The 24,391-nt window shown below is 37.0% G+C and overlaps 1 protein-coding gene across 1 annotated transcript; it reads right to left on the minus strand.

The window, feature by feature from the left end:
* Nucleotides 1–1,867: 1,867 nt before the first annotated feature.
* LOC110767034 (transcription initiation factor TFIID subunit 1-like) lies at nucleotides 1,868–20,898 on the minus strand. The gene is given in 22 exon segments (XM_088250988.1): nucleotides 1,868–2,502; nucleotides 3,324–4,457; nucleotides 4,559–4,615; nucleotides 5,084–5,200; nucleotides 5,365–5,546; nucleotides 5,843–6,332; nucleotides 6,685–6,891; nucleotides 7,081–7,281; nucleotides 8,263–8,355; nucleotides 8,460–8,669; nucleotides 12,137–12,473; nucleotides 13,285–13,522; nucleotides 13,644–13,846; nucleotides 14,529–15,378; nucleotides 15,381–15,632; nucleotides 15,906–16,053; nucleotides 16,486–16,577; nucleotides 16,734–16,991; nucleotides 17,839–17,884; nucleotides 18,142–18,204; nucleotides 19,616–19,722; nucleotides 20,434–20,898. Coding segments are annotated over 22 exon segments (5,694 nt in total). The 5' UTR covers nucleotides 20,480–20,898; the 3' UTR covers nucleotides 1,868–2,139.
* Nucleotides 20,899–24,391: the final 3,493 nt, after the last annotated feature.

Genomic DNA, 24,391 nt, shown 5'->3' on the forward strand with positions numbered 1-24,391 from the left:
GACCTTTTATATTAGCCACATGATCATTAAATTAAACTTAAGTGAAGTTACTATTCAGATAAATCATGTGGCTAATATGAAGGTCTATATCTATAGTCCATATATGGCACTCTCACCACAGAATGACTATAAGAACGTGTTGTCTGGAGTCAAAGGTCTGGCGATCAAGAAAGGTCCTAAGTTCGATTTTCCATTCCTTCAATATCGCTTTTTGTATAAAATAATAAAGTATGGAGATCAAGTAAAAGAAATATGTGGATCAAGCATTATTTGACTACAAGAGCATAAAACAATGGAGTCAATTTTGAAGTACTTCAGACTCCAAGCAATTCAAATCGACTCTAGAATGGATTCCTAATCTAATTCAGTCATTCAAGCACTATATAAGACTACTCAAATTTAGAACCATAGATACGACTTTTTCAACACAAGTCAACTCAAATTTTAGCATATTTCTTTTAGATCACAAATCGGTTCCAAAGAGATTTCAAGCCTGCTTAAGGCTTCTTGATTCAGAACTCGGCATGCCCCAATCAAAATTTCTTCCTACTAGTTTGGGGTGATTTCTTTTTACTTTCTTAAGTGATATCTAGCAGTATATAAATGGCTTTTATCATATTCAAAGAGAATTTAAGTCCTTATTGCTTTTAAGGCATGGAAAATAACCCATATCTAGCTAGATCTCTACCTAATGCACATTGGCTTGGTTAGAAATCAGTTACTTGAGGCACAATCAATCACAAATTATATATTATATTGAGTTCTTTTGCAATATCAATAGTGGCATGCTCACGTAAGTTAACTAGAGCTTGCTTCCATCGATGTCTAAGGCTAGGTAGTTGTTTAGCAAACATCTATTTTTGGCACACCCAATGGATCGAGCTTTATTTTACCCGTGTTTGAGTTTCCAAGAGTACTTATAAGCCTAAAACACCCCGAAAGAGTGTTGAATTTGAGGGAGTGCTATGGTTATCTTCAATGGCACATTGGGACATTATTGGCAAGAAAAACGTCATCTCTATAGAGAGTTCCCATAGAGAAGAGCAATGGGACAAAACCTAAGTACGTTGGGGTTGCTATGTTGACTTTTCTATATCACAGAACTGACGGGAAGGATAAACCAGGTGTTGGAAGGATATTATTTGAGTTTGAACTTGGTGCTGAGAGTGTGACTAATATTAAATCGTTACTCTAATTAGGATTGAATCAAGATTAAACTCGGGTTGGCACCAGAGGCTAGTATTGTGGGAGCTAAGGATCCACAAGTTTAGCAAGAGAAAAAGTATGCATGAAATTCCTTGTACTTTGATTGTGCTTGGACTTTTGGACAGTGGTTCTCACCTGGATGTTGGGCACTGTGTTTTATAAGGGCTGAAGGCAGGACTAATGATACGAGAGGAGATGGAGTTGAGGAACTAACAGAACCAATAATCGAGTTTGAAAGGACCATTGCTCCTAAAAATTATGCAACTCGATTGCTTGTGTGCATGTGAACTTTCATTTGCGGATTCAATCAGTAGATGTTGCTAGTACTCATTCATTAGGTAATTAACTGCAACATTGGAAAGGATTTTGATATATCGATCAAGTTGTACTCAGGAAACCAAAAACCCAAAACTAATACTGGAATGGAATGTCAGATGCATGAAATGAAGAAGAAATAATATCCAGCACAACAAATCTTTTGATCCTCCTGCTCAGATCGGTGACTTTGCAAGATGAAATTTTGATTGAAAAACTGATCTGTCAATGAAACCTTTTTTTATTTTATTTATTTTAATACAAGCGGATATTGGGGGAGGGGGGAATCGAACCTAGGACATTGAGTGCAGGCTAAATGCTCTTAAGCACTTGAGATACAATCCCCTTGTGTCAATGAAACTTTTTAAACATTGCAGGCACTGTACAACTAATACAACTTTAAAACGGATGTTATTCAATAACTCAAACACAAATTACAGCAGATAATCACAAATTTACAGGAGATGCGACTATTTTCTTTAATTGATGCTTCCTGACATGTGAGATGAAGCCAAAGCAGACTCTTTAATCCCCAATACCTAAAAACTTACTCCGGCAAAAGTGGGCATTCTTCTTTGTAAAAATAAAGTTACGGATATTAAATCAGTATCAATATCTCTAGAAATCTGCAGATTCAATGCCTGCTTCAGCTTCAGTCAAGCTTTCGTCATTCTCAACCAACATATAGTCACAAAGCTCTAAGAGCTGATCTGCGAGAGGAGGTATACCTGGATTACGCCCATCATTATATTTGTGAGCATTATAAGTTATCTGCCACACATCGTGCCTGAATTGCTCCCTGCTCTTGTACTCCATTTTCCTCACCTTCTCCCTGATTGTAGACAGATCCATCGGGCGCTCTATGATGTCCAGGTAATCAGGAGCTTCCTTTTTGGATACTGGTTTAAGAAAAAGATACGATACTTCAATTCGATCTTTGAGGGTTTCTATAATACGCTCCAAGATGTTTGCCAGACCAACCTGTAGAAAAAGTAAGAAGATAAATAAGAAAGTTTTGTACAGTATTACATAGGATATTTGTTATTATACAAGCCTCTTGGAGGTTAATGTGAATATTCGTATACCATCTGTGAACACTGCAATCTATTGATAATGACACACTGTAATTTCTTACAACAAAGAAATTACAAAAGTCATTGGCACCTTTGGCTGTGCATTAATTCATTGCTTGGTGTATGAGAGTTTAGCTTGCACAATTTCAGAAAAGAACAATGGGCCCTTCTCTTCCGCATTTTGTTTTATTTTATCTTATGTATTAGAACGAGCATTATCTCATCCCATTCCTATTCTAGGTTAGTAAATAAATCAACTCCAAGAAAGATACGGGAAAAAAGAAGGATGTTTGTCTTAGCACATAAACTTGACAGGATTTCTCACCAACGACCCATAAAAACTACATAAATAAACTCCCCCAAAAAGTGATTCGTAATTGCTTCTACTCTGTTTACTGTTTTATTTGAGATAAATGTGTTTACTGTTTTATAAGTACAGAGGAACACTAAGTCACACCACAAACAAAACTCTACCAAATAAATTTTAATTAAAAGTCAGTGTGAGCCCACTGGAAAAAAATTAATAATTCTAAAAGAATAGTTGCAATTCATAGTGGGTAGACTGGGATTGTCCATTTCGACTGATCTATTCCTAAATTTTATCCTGGCGTAGGCGGTGAACTACTACATATTCTAGAATGAATCCGCCACCAGTTGTAATAAAGGTGGCATGTGCGGGGAAAATCTGAATGAATGAAAGTAACTTGAAGATAAGCTTGAACACATTACCTCTCCCCCTCTACGACGCTTTGTTATCGGGGCAGATTCTCCACCATACCTTCCCAATTCAACAACTGGCCTCCTTTTTGCACCCCGATCTCTTTCTTGCATCCTTTTGTCAGATCTTCTTGCTCGTGAATCCTCTATATAATCCTCCTTTATCTCAGGCCTTTTCTTCTTCTGTTTGTTCTTCTTTGCTTTCTGGCGTTCTTCTTCCTCCCTCTCTTGTCTGATGACTGCTTCATATCTTCTAATCTCTGCTAGTCTTTCTTGCTCCTCTATCATCCTCATTTCCTCTTTGTAAAGCCTCCTGGCCCTCTCTTCTCTCAATCTCTCTTCATTTCTCCGTTTCTCTTGCTCCTCCCTTGATCTCTTATCATCTCTAGCTTTCTTTTTTGCAGCTTCCTTAGCCAAATACATGTTCTCTTCCTTCCTGTTCTTTTCAGAACTTGTCAATTCAACAATTCTTTTAGTTTTCCTATGTTCAACAGGAGTACTCCCATCCTGACTGACCTGATCTATATCAATAATTTCTTTTGGACGTTTAATTATAATTTTCTTATGATGTTGCTCTCTCTGTGCCTCCATTGATGGTCGTTTAGCAATTAAGGGCTTTTGGGATTCCACCTGGTCTCTATCTGTATTTGCAGGTGGCCGTATAACAATAGTTGGCTTTTGTGATTTGACATGGCCCTTATCTGTATCTGTGGGAGGCCGTATCACAATAGGTGGCTTCTGAGATTCAACAGGTGCATTTTCAGGTTTCATCTTGTTCGATATTATTATCTTGTTCACCTTAAAAGTGGGCTTCCCAGTTTCCGGATCAGATGCCACCGGACGTTCAGAGCTCTCTGTCTCTCCAAGAGCCTGTTTATCAGGAAGCTTTTCAGTTGACCCACATTTGAATTTCAATGGAAGAACCTTTGTACTCAGACCAACGTCAACATCGGAAGCTTCAACCACGGCAATTTTAGTTGCACTTTTAGGTACCAGCTTCTTTGTCGTAGTTTTCTGCTGAGCCTGATTAGATGGATTCAGAGCAGTGATCTTTCCATCTGTTTTATCCAGATCTGGAGTGTCACTGTGTGTTTCCTGATCTTCGCCATACTTGGGGCAGTTCTTGTTTGTTCTCATGTGTCCAGCCTGGGCCATCAAAAAGGTAAACAATCAGTATTAAATTATTAGTCACACTATTTAGCAGAATATTACCAAAACTCTAAACTAAACTTATCTGAGTTATATACCTGATGACATGCTCCACATATAAATTTCTCTCGTGCTGATTTCTTCTCCTTATATGTCTGAATTCAAAGAGGTAGTCAAATTAAGAACGATTTCTAAGCGGGGGAAAAATACAAATATATGACACATTCCACAGATCCGAGAATCATTAGCACATAGTAAAGTTGATGGGAATGTACAACAAATAAGAATAACAGTATTACACATTATTGCCTCCAAAAGGCAGCCAGACTGTCTTGTATTGGTTATCAAATGGAAGGAATGTTACAAACAAAAACATAAAAGGTTTTTTAGTACAATCCTACTTTCCCAGTGCAGGCAGTTTCCTTGTATACATGAATTAAACCATAAAATCAGAAAGAAACAAAAAGTATGCAAAAACAGAAAGTATGTGTGGTCAAAAGAAAAAAGGAAATGCAGTAAGTCGGTTGCAACTTATGTATTAAAGAAATGCAAAGAAGAAATAAGCACAAAGCACGAAGAAAGAAAAGAAAAGGAACCAGCAGTTTTATAACAAGCTCACTTGCCTTGCCACCATCTCCTGATATCTTCAGTTTCTTATTCATCAGACCAGTATGTGTGATATCATTCTTTTTCATTCCTTTAAGTGTTCCGGTCTTTTTTCTTTTAAGAGGATTTTCCACCTGCAACCAAAACATGAACATTACACACAGTTCAACCTACATGCATAGGGAAAGAATATCTTCATGATCAGACATGACGTACATGTTTAAACAAGAAGAGCTGAATTAAAAGATAAAATAAATAAACCAAGACTAAACATGACGAAATGGTGATTCATTCTTACCAGTTTCACATCTCCAACTGGATTATCTTTTGAAGTATAGGATTCATCAGGTTGCGCTGCACCAATTATTTTCTTTGCCCTATCTGCATTTTCGAAGCCATAATTTGTTCTCGACCCAGGAGCCAACCCCAGCTCCTCCCCAGAAACTCTTGTTTTCTTCTTCTTCCCCCTCTCAGTTTCATCTGTGTAACAGCTGTCATGGTCAACCACAAATCACAAATAGGAACACAATGACATTCACCAGATAGAATTCAAATTCTCACATGATCACATTAGAAATTGAGCAATAACCAATATCAGCAGGTCTATTCCCAAATAACAAAATAAAACAAAAGTCACCTAAATATTGATAGGCGCAACTAAACCATGCACAATCAATCCATTTAACAGAACCTACATTGGAACTAGGAAATACTCAATCTAATATTTTCTGCATAGCACAAACGTAACTAAACAAAAGTAACATAAATATCCTTACCATCCATAAGCAACCTGCATAACTCTGCTGCTTCTGCTGCTTCATCTTCAATCTCCTCTTCTGCCTGAGCCAAGGAAGGGCGCCTTCTCATTTTAAGCCCTTTAACACCATCCAATTTATCATGATTGGATTCATGATCACCTCCTAGCACTTCTTCACATTCTTCTGCATCAAGCAAATTTTCTAAATCCCCAGCAAAGGAATCCAGATCACTATTATTTCCTTCAGAGTCGCTCTCATTTTCTTCCCCATCTAGAGCTGAAAGACTCTGAACTTGCCTATCCCAAATTTCTTGACACTTCTCCCGGTTCTGCTGCTGTAGCTGAAGGAAGGACATACGCTGGCCACGTGCATATTTACTGATAGTGTTTGCATCAACTTTTACCCCAGATGCAGCTTGCTCACTTGAAAGCTTGCGTATCATCGCAATCCGATGCCATCTAGTCTGCCTCGCAATCAGTTCATCAGAAACACCGAATTTAAGAAGAACCTGGGAATAAGAACACAATTAAAGTCAACATAAAACAATAAATACATCTGGATATCCCACAACATTTCCGAAAGGAAACAGAGACGCTAAAACACCCTATTGTACAATGGAAGATAATTTTATGTTACGAGGGCATAGACCTACTAGCAATTTCTCATGCACACCAGGATATCTTTTTAAAGTCACATAAAATATACTTATTTCTGTCCTACATGTTAACAAGGATAGCAAAGATTTAATTAAACAAAAAGGTAGTGATGCCCATAAGGGAAGCTAGAAATATAAATTAAGATTCTTAAATAGCGTCTTTTTTCTTGACCGTTCAATGAGATTTAGGGCAGCAATAATGCACCTCTCGTGCAGCCTCCATGCTTAATCTGCGTAGATCAGCATCTGTTCCGGTAACAGTGGAACCTCCTCGAGTAGCAGCAGATTTTTTTTTCACCACTGCACTTGACATAGATGCTTTTGGTGCAGCACGAACATAACTAAAACCTAGGCCCCGGCCAGATGGATCCCCAACACCAGATATTTCCAAACGCTCAATATTTTCTTTTCCCTTAAAAACAACAAAGAAGATTGTGTAAACAAACAAATAAATGGAAAAGAGGTACTGATGGTTGCAAGATTAATTACCTCTTCCGGTCAATTAGCCATGAGAATATGATGCAAATCTCAAAAACAGGATCACAAGTAAAAGTGCACTTCATGAAAAAAAGAAATCATAGAGTCAAAGATATATGTTTACCTGTGTACATGCTACAAAATTGCTACTCAAGTTCCATGGAGTAATCTGCAGTTCCCTTTCAATGTGTGATGCAGCAGCCAGAGTAATTGCGTCATCAGGGAGACGACTCATTGCAGATGATATGGCAGAGGGATGTGTTTCAGTAATTCCCAAATGTTTGAGCCGGTAAAGACCAGCTTGCATGCTTTCATAGGCACACACCTATACACAAAAAGTAAGAACAAAAAAGATGCATGAGCATCATATCTCTTTGGTCATAACTACTATTTAACCTGCTGAGTTGAGGCGTCAAATTAATAACTTACTGCAATCCATTTTTAAAATTGCAAGACAAAGTATAAAGGATAAACTAGATAAGTTGTTTCCTTCAAGCCATTTCTAAACTGTATAGAAGCCTTGCTTCAATGTGCCTGAATGACTGTGTGCTAACATGATGAAACAAACGCTTCATGCTATTCAACTAAGTGTCCATCAGAAATTCAAGAATTAATCACACTTTGAATGTTTTTTAAGCCAAACTTTGGCTGCCAAAGCATATGCATTTAGATGAGATTAGATTTTGGCAAAGAACAATCATTAGAAGAATTCAATTATTAGGGGACAACAAGAACAGATTTGGCCTTACCATTCATGTCTAGAAGAAAAATAGGTAGAAGGCTATTACTGAGGCAATAAAAGTCAACAAACTGTGATAATTTAAAACCATGACAATTTCAGGCAATGGCATAAATCCCATCATATAACTTGAAATAATTTGAATTAGTTTTAAAAGGTATTTTTCCCTTCATGAGTCAACATCTAGTAAGCAGTCCGAAGAGTATGTTTATTCTCTCCGTTTGAGCTTTCAAAGATATACCGACCATAGGTATCTTACCATCGGATACCGATAGTCGTCTTCTAACATTACTGACCTTTAAATATCGGGTTTTCATCAATTTCACATAAAATAAAAAAAAGCTCTTTTCAACATCAGAACCCGGTTTCCGAGACTTAGCATTGCATGATCATAACGAAAAGCAAACAAAAAAAGAAAAGAGAAATTTCTCTTATAATTCGAAATGAACCTTTCTCGGTGGAAGAAAGGAATAACGATGGATTTCTATGGAGCATCCACACAAAAAAATGTTCGATCAATTTAACTTAGTAAAAGCAGAAAAGCAAAAGATTTGAAGTGTAACTCACCTCTTCTGGCTTCACCATATTTCTTAATTCATCCTCTGAGAAAATTCGGAAGTTGCGTTTCTTAACCCACATCCATTGTCCATTTGATCCCCTCTGGAAATGTTGCATATCCATTCAGAATGATAAGTTGATTAAAGAACAGTAAACAAGAAAATAATAATAATATATCAGAAGAGAATTGAGCAAAAAGAAAGTGCCTGCAAATTTGCATGCTCCTTCAGCTTCTTCCGAAGAAAGGCTTCAGATAGATAAGGAAATTGTGAAGGTAGCTCATCTGCGCGGATACAAGGAAGAAAATGGCGCTTTTCGGCAGCATGGAACTCTCGGCACATGTAGACTAAGAGCCTGTTAATCATATAAGTTTGAAGATTCTTAGTTCCAGGAGACATTACCTCCATGAGAGGTTCCTGCAAACAATAGAAGGAGAACAACTCGGATTCAACAATATATGTCCTGGAAAGATTGTCTCTTAATACACATAGATCTACTGAAATTGTTATTGACTGGCAGTGCACAATTTAGACACAAGTAATCTACTAATATTCCGATATGGAAAAGCAAACAAACAAAATAAAACCACAATGGAACCAAGTAACGGATATCGACCTAGAGAATCGTATTACAAAATCCAGGATATATAATAAAACACTCAGACAAACGAAAAGCTTTCACTTTATGGTAGCGTCACGTTTTCCGCTAAACCCACGAACATCAATTTCACATAGAATTTGAAGTTTCAGTTGGAAGGCAGAAAATGTCATCTCCTTCAGTTACACCTCTCCACAAGTAGCAAACATCAGTTCACAACAGCTAGCAAATCCATCCTAATAACTGAGAATGCGTTCTCGCTGAAACCTGCAGCAACCGACACCCATAAAGCTGACTAAAATCTTACTCGACCGCTCAGTTTTTCCACTCCAACCCCATTCTAATCCTCAAAAATACAAAGACTAGATGGAGGCTCTGACCATTAACAAATTATCAGCAAAAGTTTAAATCATTTCTATAGCATGCAACTACCAATTTATATGTTCTTATCATATGACGAATAGTCACTACCTGCACCACCAACATTACTTTTACATTATAAAGAGTACCTCAGAAAGAAGGTTCTTTTCATTTTCTTTGTCAAATAAACAACAATCAATTAGCCTTGCATCCTAAGATTCCTCTTTTTTCTTACTCACAATGGCATACAATCCCTCTGAGTTTGATACTTGTAGTTGGGTCCATTCCAAATAGCTCATGATGTTTCATGGTTAAAAATGACTTATCCTGCTACCCGAGCACAATTGTCTAAGTAATCCAATGAGAACCTCAGAAAAAAAGACGGCATTTTCTTTCATAAGAAACATGCTTTCACTAATATAAAGAAATATTACAAAACATGAACGAAACAAGATATAAAAAATATAAAATAAGAAACAGCAACACTCCAATTATAAAACAAAGCCTGAAAGAACTATCCAGATACTTTGGAGATACCAACATTCAAAGGGAAGGTCAAAAGCGAACTCTATCCCACAAAAGATGCCTCAAATATCCTTTTATTCCACTCCATCCACATCACCCAAAAAATTACCACCACAGCACATCTCCCCAAAGCTATACCTTCAGCACAAGAAGCCAGAGTATCCCAATTCACTTGGGCCTCTGTAAACAATCTTCTCCACAAGGACAATTTAATGGGGCAACAAAGCAGTAGGTCATCCAAAATTTCAGTAGCATTTTGCACATCACACCAATGGGGATAGAGGCACCAGGATGGTCGTCTTCTCAAATAAATAAATAATTCACCTATCCTAGAGCTATAAACCAAGCTAACACCCGTACTACAGGAGGTACTTTGACCTTCGAAATACATGAGGGGCCGAAAAGAGAAAGAGAAGAGTTGTCCAACAATTTTTTTGAATAAGATGTATAAGAGAATACTACCGAAGACTCCAACTTCCATAATCTTCTACCTGGCCTAGATGGAACCAAACAAATGTTTCTAAGACAACCAATAACTCGGCTAGCTTCCCCCCTCATGCTTCCATGAAAGCCAAAGTCCCAACTCAGAGGAGAAGTAGAAGAATCTACACACAAGCTTGCAATAGGAACATTATGGAAACAAGGTAAACTGTATACGCGAGGAAAAGGAGTGGATACAACCGTTTCTCCCACCCAGCACTCATCCCAAAACATCAATTAAGATATCAAGCAAGGAACGTTTCTGTCCAAGGGCTTGAACCCCTCTAATCACAATAATAGAATCACATCTATTTTCTTTTTGGTGAAGAATCACACCTATTTTCATGTGACCCATATTTACTTCCAATGACAGAAACCAAAGGAGCCCCGCGCTCTTGTTCAAACCTCCATAATCATTTTCCATGAAGACTTTCATTTCTACTTACCATATTCCCAACAACTAACCTCATATTTCAAACACCTGGGACACCAAATCCCATTTGACCAAATGGTCTTTTCTACCTTCCAATATTCCTTGCCATAGAAACTTCCTCATCAAGCTTCCCAATTTTTGTCCACGCTAACACGACTAAAACAAGTGGAATATAGATAGGCATGCAGCAAAGAACTGATTGAATAAGTGTTAGTCTTTTTCACCTCCAGATAAAAAAGGCTAAATAAGTACCAACGGAAGGTTCTCACCTTGTCTCCAACATTGTTCTCCGACAATGTGCGCTGGACAAAAGGAGCCACCATTCTCTTTCTTTCTTCAATCGCTTTGATCTGCCGCTGCCAATGGCAACTCATAGCCAGAAGACGCAAGACGAGGACGATATATCTACATTAACAGAATCTGTCTTCTCGTCTTCATAAGATCGGTTTGTTCCAGTAATTCAAGCGGTCAGATCAATGTTCAATGAATGGCACACAGGGTCTCACATTTTCTCCAACTTCTTCCCCATTGGATCCCACAAACTAATTGCCATAGGATTAACCCCAAGTGGCAGCACTTGATATTTCATAGGCCACTTATCCACCTCACACCCAAAGGCCAATTCTAACTCCCTTACTTTTCTTGCATGTGTATTTATCCCTGCAGTTGAACATTTGCCGCTATTTATCTTCAAACCAGAAACAGTACTGAAAACTTCTAGTACTGACAGAAAGTTTCCCAAATTTTGATCCCCCTCCAAAAAGGGAAAAAAATTGTATCTTCCATAAACTACAAATGCAAGATCTCCATTTCTTGCCTACCAACTACCAATCCCCTTTCATATTCATCTCCTTTGCTCTTTCCACCAATCTACTCAAACCATCCACCACCACAGTAAACAAAGAAGAAGAAAGTATCTCCTTGGCTTAACCTTTTGATGCTCCAAATTTAAGGCTTGGTCTTCCATTAATTAAAATTGGAATCTTATCTCAATTCAAAACCCCCTTTCCACTTCTTCCAAATAGCACAAATCCTTTTTGTTCTAAAGAAAAATCCACTCCCTCCCCTATGGGCTGTATTTGACTCATCTATTGAGCACACCTCGACATGAGGGAGAATGTTGTATGGATCGTTGGGTTGTGAGCTTGATATATATTCAAGGACGCATTTCACGATGGCTCAGACATTGAGAACCCACACTGGCTAAACGGCTCATCCAAAAACAAGTAAATGTTACATTTATGTTCTGTTTGAATTATTATGTAATATGTGAACTATGAAAATGCAACAAAGTACTAAAATGCATACAAGAAAATCACTTTTTTTTTATAATCAAACAAGGACATGAGTAAAGCCAAGCACCAACAACTTGCATCAGTTGCCCGTAAATCACCAACAGGAGGAGGGACAAAAAAAAAAGCTTCTGAAACCCAAGAGAACAAAATAAAAATATTGGAGTATGCAATGAAGGGTATTGCTATTACAAACCTGTTGGCCAACAACATTAAGTCTGTCAATGCGTCTAATTGAAAGCTTTCCCTTTGCAGAACGAACCAACAAATAATCAGTTGATGGCACCTTATGAGAAAATACAGGAGCTCTATACATGTTTGTTTCAAGCGATGACTGACTGCAACCAGCTTTTGTATCTCCAAGAAAAGGTGATTTATCAGCAGGATTTAGTGAGATGACATGTCCCAAACTGTTGCTGTCACTGCGTAACAAAGAACCAGTTTGATCATCTGGGGCTGATTTTTGATAATAAGTGCACAATCTTGCACCCATACCAGCATTGCTCAAAAGTAAAGGTCTTTCCTCACAGTACCTGCAAAGAAAATAAATCAAATTAGTTTGGTATGGTCACCTCCATATCTGTACAGTTGAAAAAAGTTATGCTTGGCCAAAAAGAAAAACCAAGGAACAATACTTTTTTTTTTTTTTGAAAAGCAACAGACATATACTGAAGTAGAAAAGCTAATTACAAAGAGTGGATAAGGAATCCAAAATCTGAAGAGAAAACAGAAAATATTATAAAAATAAAATATAAAAAAAGGCAAGTTAGTAAAAGCTCAAACTTGAAAAATCTAATCAAACATTAAAGAAGAATGAGAATATCCCTAAAATCAACCAAAACCAGTGCCCACAGAGCTGCCCAGAACCTCCTCACTCTTTCCCAGTACATCATCAAAGCAATAAATTCATTTAACTGCCCTTATTAGTCCCTAGAAATTGATGTCAACATAAGTTATCAGCTTCCTGAATTTGTGATTCAGCACAACTTTTGGTGCTTGGAATATCATAAACCTTGTAGTTGTAGAAATCAAGAAAACTACATTAATGATGCTTTCATACTCTTAAGATTGATAAGTTGTCCTAAGATTCCATAAAATAAAGTAATGAAAGACATCATTTCATACTTTTAAGATTGCTAAGTTGTCCGAAGAACAAACAATTCAATTGCAAGATACAAAGCGAAGCATCAATCTGACACTCTTACTGTCATACAAAACAATGAAGGCGATCACAATAAGAACAGCATAGGAAGAATAGCACAATAACCATCAAGCAAACCAACTCATACAGGGGAAAGGGGAAACAACATAAAAGGTTTAAAACAGGTCTTTGAAGTTGCTTACTCCATTAGAAACACATGACCATCTTTCACAGAAAGGTCAGATTTCTTCTTAAATGCTCCAGGAGGCCGCAAAGATTTATTCTCACCAGGAATCTTTTGTGCCTTTGGCAACAAGTATATTTTTGTACGAACAAGATGAAGCAAAGAATTTGGTTGAACATTCTGGGCTGCAAGAGATTTATCATCTTCGAGTTCCTTCCCTAAATAAAACAACTTCACAGTTTCGGATGGCTTAAACTCTACAAAATCAAGAATTCTGAGTCAGCTTTTAAACTTCTCTACATACTTCAAAAGAATTCATCAATTAAAAAACTTAAACATAAATACACAAGACAAACACACTAAAATGAGAGGGTCAACCTAGCTTTTTTGAAGCTTTTGATTTAACAGAAGAGACTGTTTCCTCAGCATCCACATGAAGTTTACTTCCTTTCCCACCCAAGCTCTTTATGATAATTTTCATTGGTCCTTGAGTGGGGAGCTTCCCTCGTTCTTTTACAGCCACTTCATTGTCATGGGGATACCATAAAGATTTTGGTCGGTGAAAATTAGCCACACCCTTACTGCAAAAAAGTTATTTTTTTGAGTTATAAAATTAGGCAGCATAACATGCAAAAGTAGGAAACAGATGGAGTGGCATAGAAGATTTACAACACAAGTTTAACAAATAAAATCACCTTGAAACCCATGGCCAATGGGATATCTATCATGCGCAAGTACAAGAAAGATTATGCTGAAATGATAACCAAAACTACCTAAACTCTTCGACCCAAAAAAAACCACATAAACTCTTCCACCAAAAAAAAAATACCTAAACTCAATCATCAATTCAAAATCTCAAAAACCTTGCAAGACTTACTCTATTATTATATAACAAAAAGAAATTACAGATTAGCTGTGATTCATATTTCTTTCCTATGCATGACCCAGTATAGTTAACAGTACTTGTGCAGATAAGCACGTAGTGACCCACATTCAACAACAAAGAGTCTTCCTTCTTATCTCCTTCTTTGGAATTTCATTCTTGAACCCATTCCTTCACTTATTCAGTGAAGCACTTCAAATTCCTCATTACCTAACCCTAAATAGGCTTATGACTGTTTTTGAAACAGAGTTGAGCCAAATGACTATAAACCATGACATACTGATAAAGTAGAACACAACATTCAAACAAAATAAAGAAAGCATGCAGCCATATCAGAACAAATAAAGAAAATTTAGGGAATATATAACAATCCATCTTACTTGCTTAACCTCAGTTTCATTGTCTGTAACATCAGGGCAGGTTGTGAGTGATAAATCTTTATGCCCTGCACTGTGCGTCTTTTAGAATTTGATTTCAGTTGCTGAGAAGTTTTCCTATTTGAATAGTGTTTATCATTAGCAACATAACGCCAACCAAATTGACCTCCATGACCTGGCAGCTCAAAAGAATCCCCATTGCTCAAGTTTACCGGGCGAGTCACAATCATGGCCCCTGAATGAAGCCTAAGATGTTCACTTTCCTTGTTATCCAATATCTCAAATAGCATTTGCTCATCCTGAAGATCGAGGATAAGTTTTGGCTTTCCAGTAGGCATATCTGGGTCCCAAATTATCTGATCTAACCAGGATCCTTTTAGCATGTCTCTATTCTGTGAAGTGAGTTTGCTAAATTCCCTCACAGCATCACTCTGATGAAGCTTCTCACCGACACTCTCCATTGTACCATCTGTATGGTCATCCACTTCAAATCGAGATTCTAGCCTTAAAAGTTGGGGATGGCATCTGCTTTCAGAGACAGGAAGACATAAAAGTTCTGATGAATTTCTTGAGCCAAAAGGCTCCAATAGACTACATGAGCTATGCAGCACAATAGCATGATCCTTCTCATCAGGTTCTTTTGGGGGCTCTAACAGAATATTTTGTGACCCACTATCAGGTTCTGTTTCACTATTAATTGAAACTTCATCAGGTCCCGAAATTTCACAACTCTCATCAGAATTGTCACTTGCTACAGGAGAATTGCCCCATACAATTCCTTCTTCCCAGTCTAGTTGATCAAGAGGATAAAATTTTGAACACAAAGGTGACTGCCTTCCCACAGAAATATCAAAATTAGATCCTCTTTCAATGGTTCTGCATTGAGACAGGAGTCCTTTATTGGCCCGTCATCCAGCAGAGCGACTGAATTAGTCGCTTTTAGAACACCAAACTTTGCATTTTCCAAGTCAGTGTCATTGAGTGCTGAGATGTCATATTTCATTGCATCTGCCTGTTTCAAAGATTGCAATCCGTGACTAGATCCTTTTAAGAATTCCTCTTCATCCTCTTCAATGATATCCGAAACATCCATGGATTTGTACCTATCTGAAAGGATGCTGGTTTAATTCTGTAAACAGTACTAAAAATAAAACAAGATGAAGCAACAAGATACAAACCAAAACTAGACGACCTGTCTAACAGGAAGATAACCTAAAATGCAACTAAAATTTGAGCCATAAGAAAAAAAAATGTAAACATAATTTTTAACATAACATATGCTTTGAGACAGTAGTTTGCTGCCATTAAGACATGTAATTTCTGTCCTAGCAACTTTATCATTGGAGGCATCAAGGAGGATTCCATATATATGCAACATACCTTTAGGAACAGAGTATCTATGTTCTCTTTTCTCCGCCTTCTTCAAGGGCACATGAATACCAAAGATTTCCGAGAATCTTAAGATCACCAATCCATCTTCTATGCATAGAACTGGCAGCGGCGTGGCACTTTTATCTGAAAGTGCTTCCTGTAATAGCCAAGAGAGATGTAAACATCAATGAAGACTAATAGAATAGTGAGAAGCACTTTCAAGATGCAATTCAGTTAAAGAACGAGTAGCAATATGTGTTCCCTCGACTAGATGACAAAGAAATCACTTGCATTCACAAATTAGCTGTCTCCTTACATCAGGTATAGCATCTCAAAGAAATTAGAGAACAAATATAGATATATGACAAAATACAAATGTAGTCTAGTACGCATTGCTTAGGAAACAATACAATTGTATCCACAATCATGTCCCCAACTTGTCAGAGCAAATGTTTTTCTTGGTAGGAAACAGAATACACATACGTGACAATGAAAACAATTCTTTCTTTACAAGTAACATGTCAGAATAAATAATATCCGAGAGCAAGAATTAATATGCAACTTTTTATACATATTATCACAATCAGACCTGAAACTCTTCTACATGAGCATCCAAATTTTCAGAGTCCAAACCGCCAATTTGATAATCATCCTCTGAATATTTTTCTCCTTTAGAATCCCCTGCAAGACAACCTATCAAATTATACAACTACATTTAAGATGTATCTTTTCCATCCCCAACTATAAGCAAAATCAATATATGTGATCTAGGTAAACACTGATCAATGAACGGTGTAAAAGTTAGCAACTAACAGAAAACTTTAACTGAGAGAACACCTGGTAAAGAGATAGTTTCAACATCAACATTTCTTTCAACCACCTCATGTTCCACTTCCTGTTCAATTTCTTCATCGTAATCTTCATCATCAAACACAGAATGTGTGAGCTCCAAAGTAGCCAATGAAACTTGAGCAGAAAGATAATCCTTTCTGGGCAACAAATGGTCCTCCTCAGTAGCAGCTTGAATCTCAGGTCCCTCAAAATCCTCATCAATATCAAAATAATTCACTGCATTTTCAGCCTTCTCATCATAATCTGTCATAAGAGAACACAATGAGTGCATACTCACAAAATAAGAATGTGAACGACGAATTTATTTTTTACTTCCGCCTCATTTATTAGAGAATGAGAGCGTGAGACTGACAGACAGACAGGCTAAGGTCAAATAAAACACAGAGAATATTAGAATCAACATAGCTTCACCCAGTGGTGAAGTCAAATTGTACAATGTACGGCCTTAAAGAACAGGTATCACAAAAATTTATCTGAGGTTAAACATCTCAGCAACACACTAGAAACAAATTTATCGCATTTGCTGCGACACTTTTATGCCCCTTAGCACAGAATCCATCTTCCACGAGAGGCAAACGGCCACTCAGGGAGCAAATTAGAAGATCAAGGGTATAACCTAGAATGCCAGGAATTAAATATTTTATATGCATAAAGTGCTAAAATGACAAATTAAATAAGACTGAAGTAATGGTTTTAATCGTGAAATCACATCCAAGGTTTTCTGGGTGGCACAAAATTGGAAGAAGGAAAATCAGAATTATCACCTAAAAACTAAATAAAATATACAAAAAGCATCATAGTGTATTCACAAATGAATTGAGAGGGTGTAAATATAGTGCATTAGCAAAATAAATTGAGGGAGAGTAATCATAGTGCAGTCACAAATAAATCTAGAAAGAGTGGTCATAGTGCTTTCACTAGATTCCTTTGTTCTTAAAATGATATTGCTTGATAGCCAATAGAAGAAATTGTAATATACAAATATAACAAATAGATATGAACTGGGACAGGGGGAGGCGGGAGGGGAAGAGTCACTAGCAAAACATCAAAAAATTGCATGAGATCGATTTTCCAGGCTCACAATATTCACCTTCTTCAACAGCATCAGTTGATGTTTGTGGTGATTTTACTGACAGCTAAAAATCAAAAAAAAAATTACATACCAGGGAAGAGAGTTAAAAAGAAGGGTAGGAGAAAGCACAAGTAAAGGAATAAGAGAGTTCCATAAAATAATAAAATAAAATAAAATAAAAAAGCAAGTGCCAAAAAAAGTAAAAAAGCAATTATAACTCCCTTAAATATAATAAGAAATTCATGACAACGGGCCCCAAGATAATATTCAAGACTACCAAATAGAGCAATAGACCTAAAGAAATGGATGAGAAATCCATACATCTATGCCTCTTATAGAAGGACCCAGCTTGTCAGCAAGTGCAGCGAGGTGTTCCTTTGCATCCTGTGGTTTCAGCATCAAGATTACATCACTAAACTAGAACTCAATTTAAAAGTGTAAATGTGAAAAATGAGAACACTCATGAATATCTAAATGGATGATTATTGCTGACAAACCCAAAATTTTAAATATATATATATATATATGGAAGAATAAATAATAATAATAATAATAATAATAATAATAATAAGAGAGAGAGGAAGCAAGATCATTATTAAAACATTATTGCAAGCTCAAAATGCAAGAAATAGAGTCGAGTTTAAACAGTTCAAAACATGAGGGCGAGTGCTCTTCAACAGGTATACAATGATGCAAATTGTTGAATGTGAAATCTTAAAATATATTTCAGTTTCATGGCAACGGCTACTTGCATGTCAGCTTTAGAAGACATGCCAGAAATTTAGTTTCTTGTTCATCCTTTTCTTGTAAAACAAGCAGTATCTGAAGTGCTGTGATATATTATTTGGTAGCACGTTCAATTATACAACTGTTACAATATTTGTGTCAGTCAAAACTTCTTTGTTTTTCTTGGACTGTCAGTCAAGACTTATAGACATTCAAATAGGTATATGTATATTAGGGAATTTGGGAAGACGAAGAGGTCTAAAAGAATGAATTAGTTTCTTTCAAGATACTCGGATTCTCTCTTACATGACCCCAATAAAATGAAAGAAACTAATTCATTCTTTTAAAACATAGCATTAGATTTCCATTAAAAATGTGTCTTGTTCAGTTGGGGTGGCCCAATGGCTGCTGTGTACTCCCTCTAGAGAAAATTCAATCCCATTCAAGCAGAACAAGATAGTGAGAGCGGAATGCTATGCAGAAATTTCTGCTCCAGCAGCTCAAACTGTTTCATAGTTTAAGTTATCATTTTGAGCCCTTTTTTGTCCTTGTTCTTCCCAGGTTAGCCTCAGTCTTATGGGGTATTTATAGTTACAGTTAGAGCCTTTTAGGGTCTGTTTGGTTTAGGGTTTAGGTTTGTGGTGAGGAAGGGTGTGTTTAGGTTTCTCTATTGAGTGCTTCCGTGGGAAAAGAGAGATTATCCTGTTTGAGGGAGACCCAAAACGTTCTTTGTTGTTATCTTCTTTTATGCTCGTTTTGGATGATTTATTTGGATCATTATGGCCCGTGGATGTGGCCCAACTTGGGGTGAACCATGTCAATTGGTGTTCATTTTGTCTATGATCTATTTTGTTCTTGGGCATGGTCCACAGGAGCTTAGATTTGGAATTCCCTAACAATTCCAAGTAGGTGGACTCATCGCACATGCATTTCTATGGCCATCCATAACTTGTCAAATCTATTTCAAGCTTCAATAATTGTAAGCAACTGCTTCTTGTTACTTATTTGTTTGTTTACAGTTAAACCCAAAATTGAAGGAGAGGAGAAAAGAAGGGGGGAGTAAGGTTACCTCGTCAAGGTAATCGGCATCAAGACCACCAGAGTCATTGACATTGCCAAACATAAATCCAAGAAATCGACTACCCCTCCCAGCCTCCTCATATTCTTCCTCATCATCTACCAAAACAAAAATTTGAGATCACACTTGGTATGCAAAACTATAAGCAATAGCAAATAAGACTTGAACTACAAAGGTCAAAAAAATTAAAATTGCAACTGTGTATTTTATAAATTCACAACATTACAGACAAGGAAAAATTGAGATATCCAAATAAAAGGCAGGAAAACTTGCCAATATCTTTACAAAGAGGGGTGTCTAGCTCTTTCTTCCATTTACTCATAGACAAGTTTGGTGCATCAGCTTGAGAGGGGAGAATTGGAATATATAACTATAACTTGGTTAATTTTTGTAATTGTGTGTGTACTCAAAGTGCTATCATTGAAGGAAGCATGGAGAGAGTAGTTAACCTTTCTCATTAGAAGGAAACACCACACCACGCAATTCAATGTACCAGCAATATACATAGCACACAAAGTTGTATAACTCGAAAGGAAGTAATACTTTACTGAATGAATCAATAAAAGGCACTAACGACCGTTTACATACAGCTAAAAAGAACAGAAACACAACTAAGAAAAACTTAGAACTTGGAATGAGAAAAAAAAAAAAAAAAAATTCCCTAGGATCAACAGCCAGTACCAGTAAGTCGTTACCCCCCTGCTCTAGTCCAAGGCAATTTTTTATCCCTTTCAACTCTGAGTTCAACCTTTTTTAACATAACAAAGAGCGAGCAAAAAAATGCATTTTGAGTTAAACATCCAACTTACCTTCATCCCTTCCATCTTGGGAACCACCATCTGAATCATGGCCCATGTTGTAACAGCTCTGCAATAACCCTAAAGAAAATTCAAAATCTTGAAATTAGATTATAAATTTATAGCAGCCATTGCCCAACCTATTCCACTATCACCAACCACCACACCCACCACCCAATTGAACCACCACGTCAAACCCAATTGAACCACCACTGTCAAACCAAATAGAACCTCCACATCAAACACAATCGGACCCAACTGAAAGGGATGAAGATCAGCGACTTTGAAGGGGAAAATAGAGAGAGAGCCAAGAATAGAGAACTAGTGAGAGGAGCGGGAACCAGAGAAGTTGGGAGGGAGATAGAGAAACGGAGAGAACAAAAAAAAAATGATGAGAGAAGGAGAGAGGTATCAGGAGGGAGAGAAAAACAGAGGAGATGTGATTTGGGTGGGTTTTGGACACACGGGGAAAAGAAGGTGGGGGACATACTGGGAGGAGGGTTGTTTTTTGTAATTTTTTTTACTTTGGCTTTCTTTTTTTTTTGCCAATATTTTCTTTTCTTTTGCTACAGTGAGGTGTTGAGGTTGTTTCTTTTTAATTTTTTTAAATAATTCTAGTTTATTATTATTTTACATTGGAATTTTTTTAATTTAGATGAGACTATAGTGATTTTATTTGGGATTCGAATTCTCTACTATGATTTTCTCTATTATGATCTATTTGACTTTCGTCCTACACATATCACCTCATAAAAATTTAATCTAAGGAATTTAAACTGAACACATCATACGTCTTTTTCTCTTCTTCATTTTGTATCCCACTCGTCTCATTCATCCATTCTCCTCTCAAACACCATCGTTGCCAGTTTCGTCAAATACAAGCAAAGGCAAAGAGAGGAGAAATTGAGTCTAGGAGTGTTCTTTTGTATAGAACATAGTACCCTTTTTTTTGTATGAATGGGCAGTAGTACTTGGAGTCACGTTTGATTTGGTCTATGAGGTTTCAGGTTTTTAATTTTACTCACCAAACCAATTCTATTCTACAAGTTTTGGCACGATTAGTTTTAATTACAAAATAATAGAATTAAGTAATACAACTAGTTAACAATGTTGCTGAATTGGAGAAAATGTTTAAGACGTTGATAAAATTACAAAGATATGCGAATTTTCTTCCAACGAACATATGGGAATTTGCTTCCAACCTGTTTACCCGTTTTGATGTAGTTCTCGTGGTGATAGGGTAAAGTTCTCCATTGGCTTGAAAACCATTAGTGGTCAACAAGTCAACTTTCTTTTGTGCGCGAGCTTGCCACTGTTAGCGGTTAAAACCCCAATAGACTTATGAAAAATAAATAACTTGTGCCCCAAGCTATTGACTTTGATAAAGTGATTGTGAATTTGGGTGAGGAATAACTCCCAAATAAGTTATTTTCTTGCTGAGGACTTTAAAACTTCCCACAATAAAACTAGTAATTCTAGCTAGAATAGGTGTTGAAAAATAAAATAAACTAGTTCAAAGTTAAACTATCTATTACATAATCAAACAAAAGAGAAATTGCCAAGTCCGGAAGGACATCAGAACATTGTACTTCAATTTCTGCTTGGATTGTTGCTTGTGATTCAGGCTAGACTGGATATATCTGTGCTGGAATTGTACGTCAGCACCTTCAACTGATGGGGTTTAGCTGGAAATCGATACTAATGTTGAGACTGGCAGAGCTTCAATCAATTTTAGCCATGGAGAGGCTCGTCGAATAGACAGAACTGAGATCTCTTCAGTCTGGACTGGGCTTGAGGTGGTTGGACTAACAATTGCTGATTTGGAACTGCACTTCAGTACTTGTTCTGCTTGAGTGTGGATCACCTGAGAGCTATTCTAGTGATTTTGAGACCTTAAGGCATCGTTGTAAATTTGTTGAGGTTTTCATATTATGAAAAACCTAAATTCCGCTTGATTCGCTTGTTATGAACCAAATTTGTAAAGAGAGAAATCTGGTTTCCTTTGTGAGCTGCTTCTTTGAACTGAACCATGGTTAGAAGTCTGAGTTCTACCTATTTTGTCAGAGATTGGATGATTCTTGAGAACCAAAGAGCTTGGTTGTTTCTGAGTCTAAAAGCTTTGGGATCGTATGATCTTGCTTGACTTTGTCAGTGTGACTGAGAGTTTTTGTTTTGATTGGATTTTTTGCTGTCCTCTATCCTATTCACATCCTCCTATATTTATATGGGATCTGCATGAGTGATTATTCCTTAATATCTGGAGGACACATTGTTGAGAGGATCTTCTGCTCCAGCACAGAAGGGGCGGTGGTTAATCTGACAAGAAAAGCCCCCATCAAGGGTCAGTTTTCAAGATTGATCAGTTTTGACTTTCTAACAACCAACTCTCTTATTTCTTGTTTATCTCCTGTAAACTCGGCTTTGTACTGACGAGAAATCCTTACGAGTATGGGAAGAAAACTTGGCCATCATTTCTGGCATTAAATGGTTATGGGGAGTGGTTTTTGATTTTGCCTTTCTACCAACTCTCCTACACGTCATCTGCCCCATTTATGTGGATGTCTTGTCATTGGGGCCACATGGGCACTGTTGGGAGAAAAATCCTCCCCATTATCTGCTGATTTGATTTATGAATGTGTGATCAACGGTGATGATCAAACTTTGAGCCCTTTGGAAAAGAATTGGAAGCTGAGTAACAATTAAGCTAATGGTAATTAACCTTTAACTTGTGGAAATTTATTTTGTGATTGGTTTTTATTCCAATCTCTCCTTTTCGAAATGGTCTGGGCTTCTTTAAAATATCATGGGCTGACTGCCAATTTTGGTAAAACAAAGCCCAAACTCCTGTCATCGATATGGGCCAATAGCCAGATGTGCTGGTGCGCAGAAATTAAGCCCAAACACAACTAAAAAAGCATTACATTAAATCTCCCTACGAAATCCCAACAATTGGACAACAACCCAACAATCTTGGAACCCAACAATCTTGGAGCCTTCAACTTTTCATAGTTGACAGAAACCTCACTTTCAATTCATTCAAAGCATTTGTGAGTCACTTGCGTAGTAATAGAGAGTTTGAATCTTCGTATGAGAGAGTATTCAACACAATCGTGGTTCGCTAGGGCCTTATGATTTGGAGTGCTATAATCATAAGGACGTGGTCATTGTATTTTGGGAGACAAGTGCCGATCAACCATGAGCACCATAGTGGGGTGTAAATTATCTTAAGGACAAAGTGTCGAGCACTTGCCGCAACCAATTTTCAGTGTTTCTAATCCATTTTTCTTGTACATTTATCTTCTTTTTTTATCACAGATCCTACGCATTGAAAAAATGTCTCTAATTCATTTTTCAAGCACTTGCTGATCCATTTTTGTTAAAATATAGCAATAAACCCTTACTTTTCCTACAGGCCAGTATGCTAACTTGGTCTTAGCAAGGGGCTTGTGACTTAAGTGGTTAAAAACAACTTTACATCATAAGTCCTACGTTCAATTTCCCCTTCCCAACATCGCTTTGTATTAAAAAATAAAAATAAAACTTGGTCTTAAGGTACATCTTCAAAATCAAATGGTTATGTTTAATCCTAATTAGTTTTTAAAATGAAAATTTTAAAACTATTTTTTAAATGCTTAGGATCTGTGATAACATGGAACATGTACTCTATGTATGCTTAAGAAGAGAATTATATAAAACACATGGGATGGGAGATACAACTTATGAACGCACTTACTATAGACTTATCACAACACTAATTTTCACACCTTGAAACCCAGTCATGTGAGCAGCATATGTCAGAAGAACCGCGAGCCTATCACCAAAATCACTCGAGCGTCATACTCTTTTAAGTATTGCCAAAACAAGTTCAACCCCTTTAAATAGTTAAATCGAGTTGGATTGGAGTTTTATTAACTCATTTAGTTTACATGCCCAGTTAAGCAATTATAAACCACAATCGAGAAATACTTGC

Source organism: Prunus avium, chromosome 1 (assembly GCF_965620075.1).
Source record: "Prunus avium chromosome 1, drPruAviu1.hap1.1, whole genome shotgun sequence".
Classification (NCBI taxonomy): Eukaryota; Viridiplantae; Streptophyta; class Magnoliopsida; order Rosales; family Rosaceae; genus Prunus; species Prunus avium.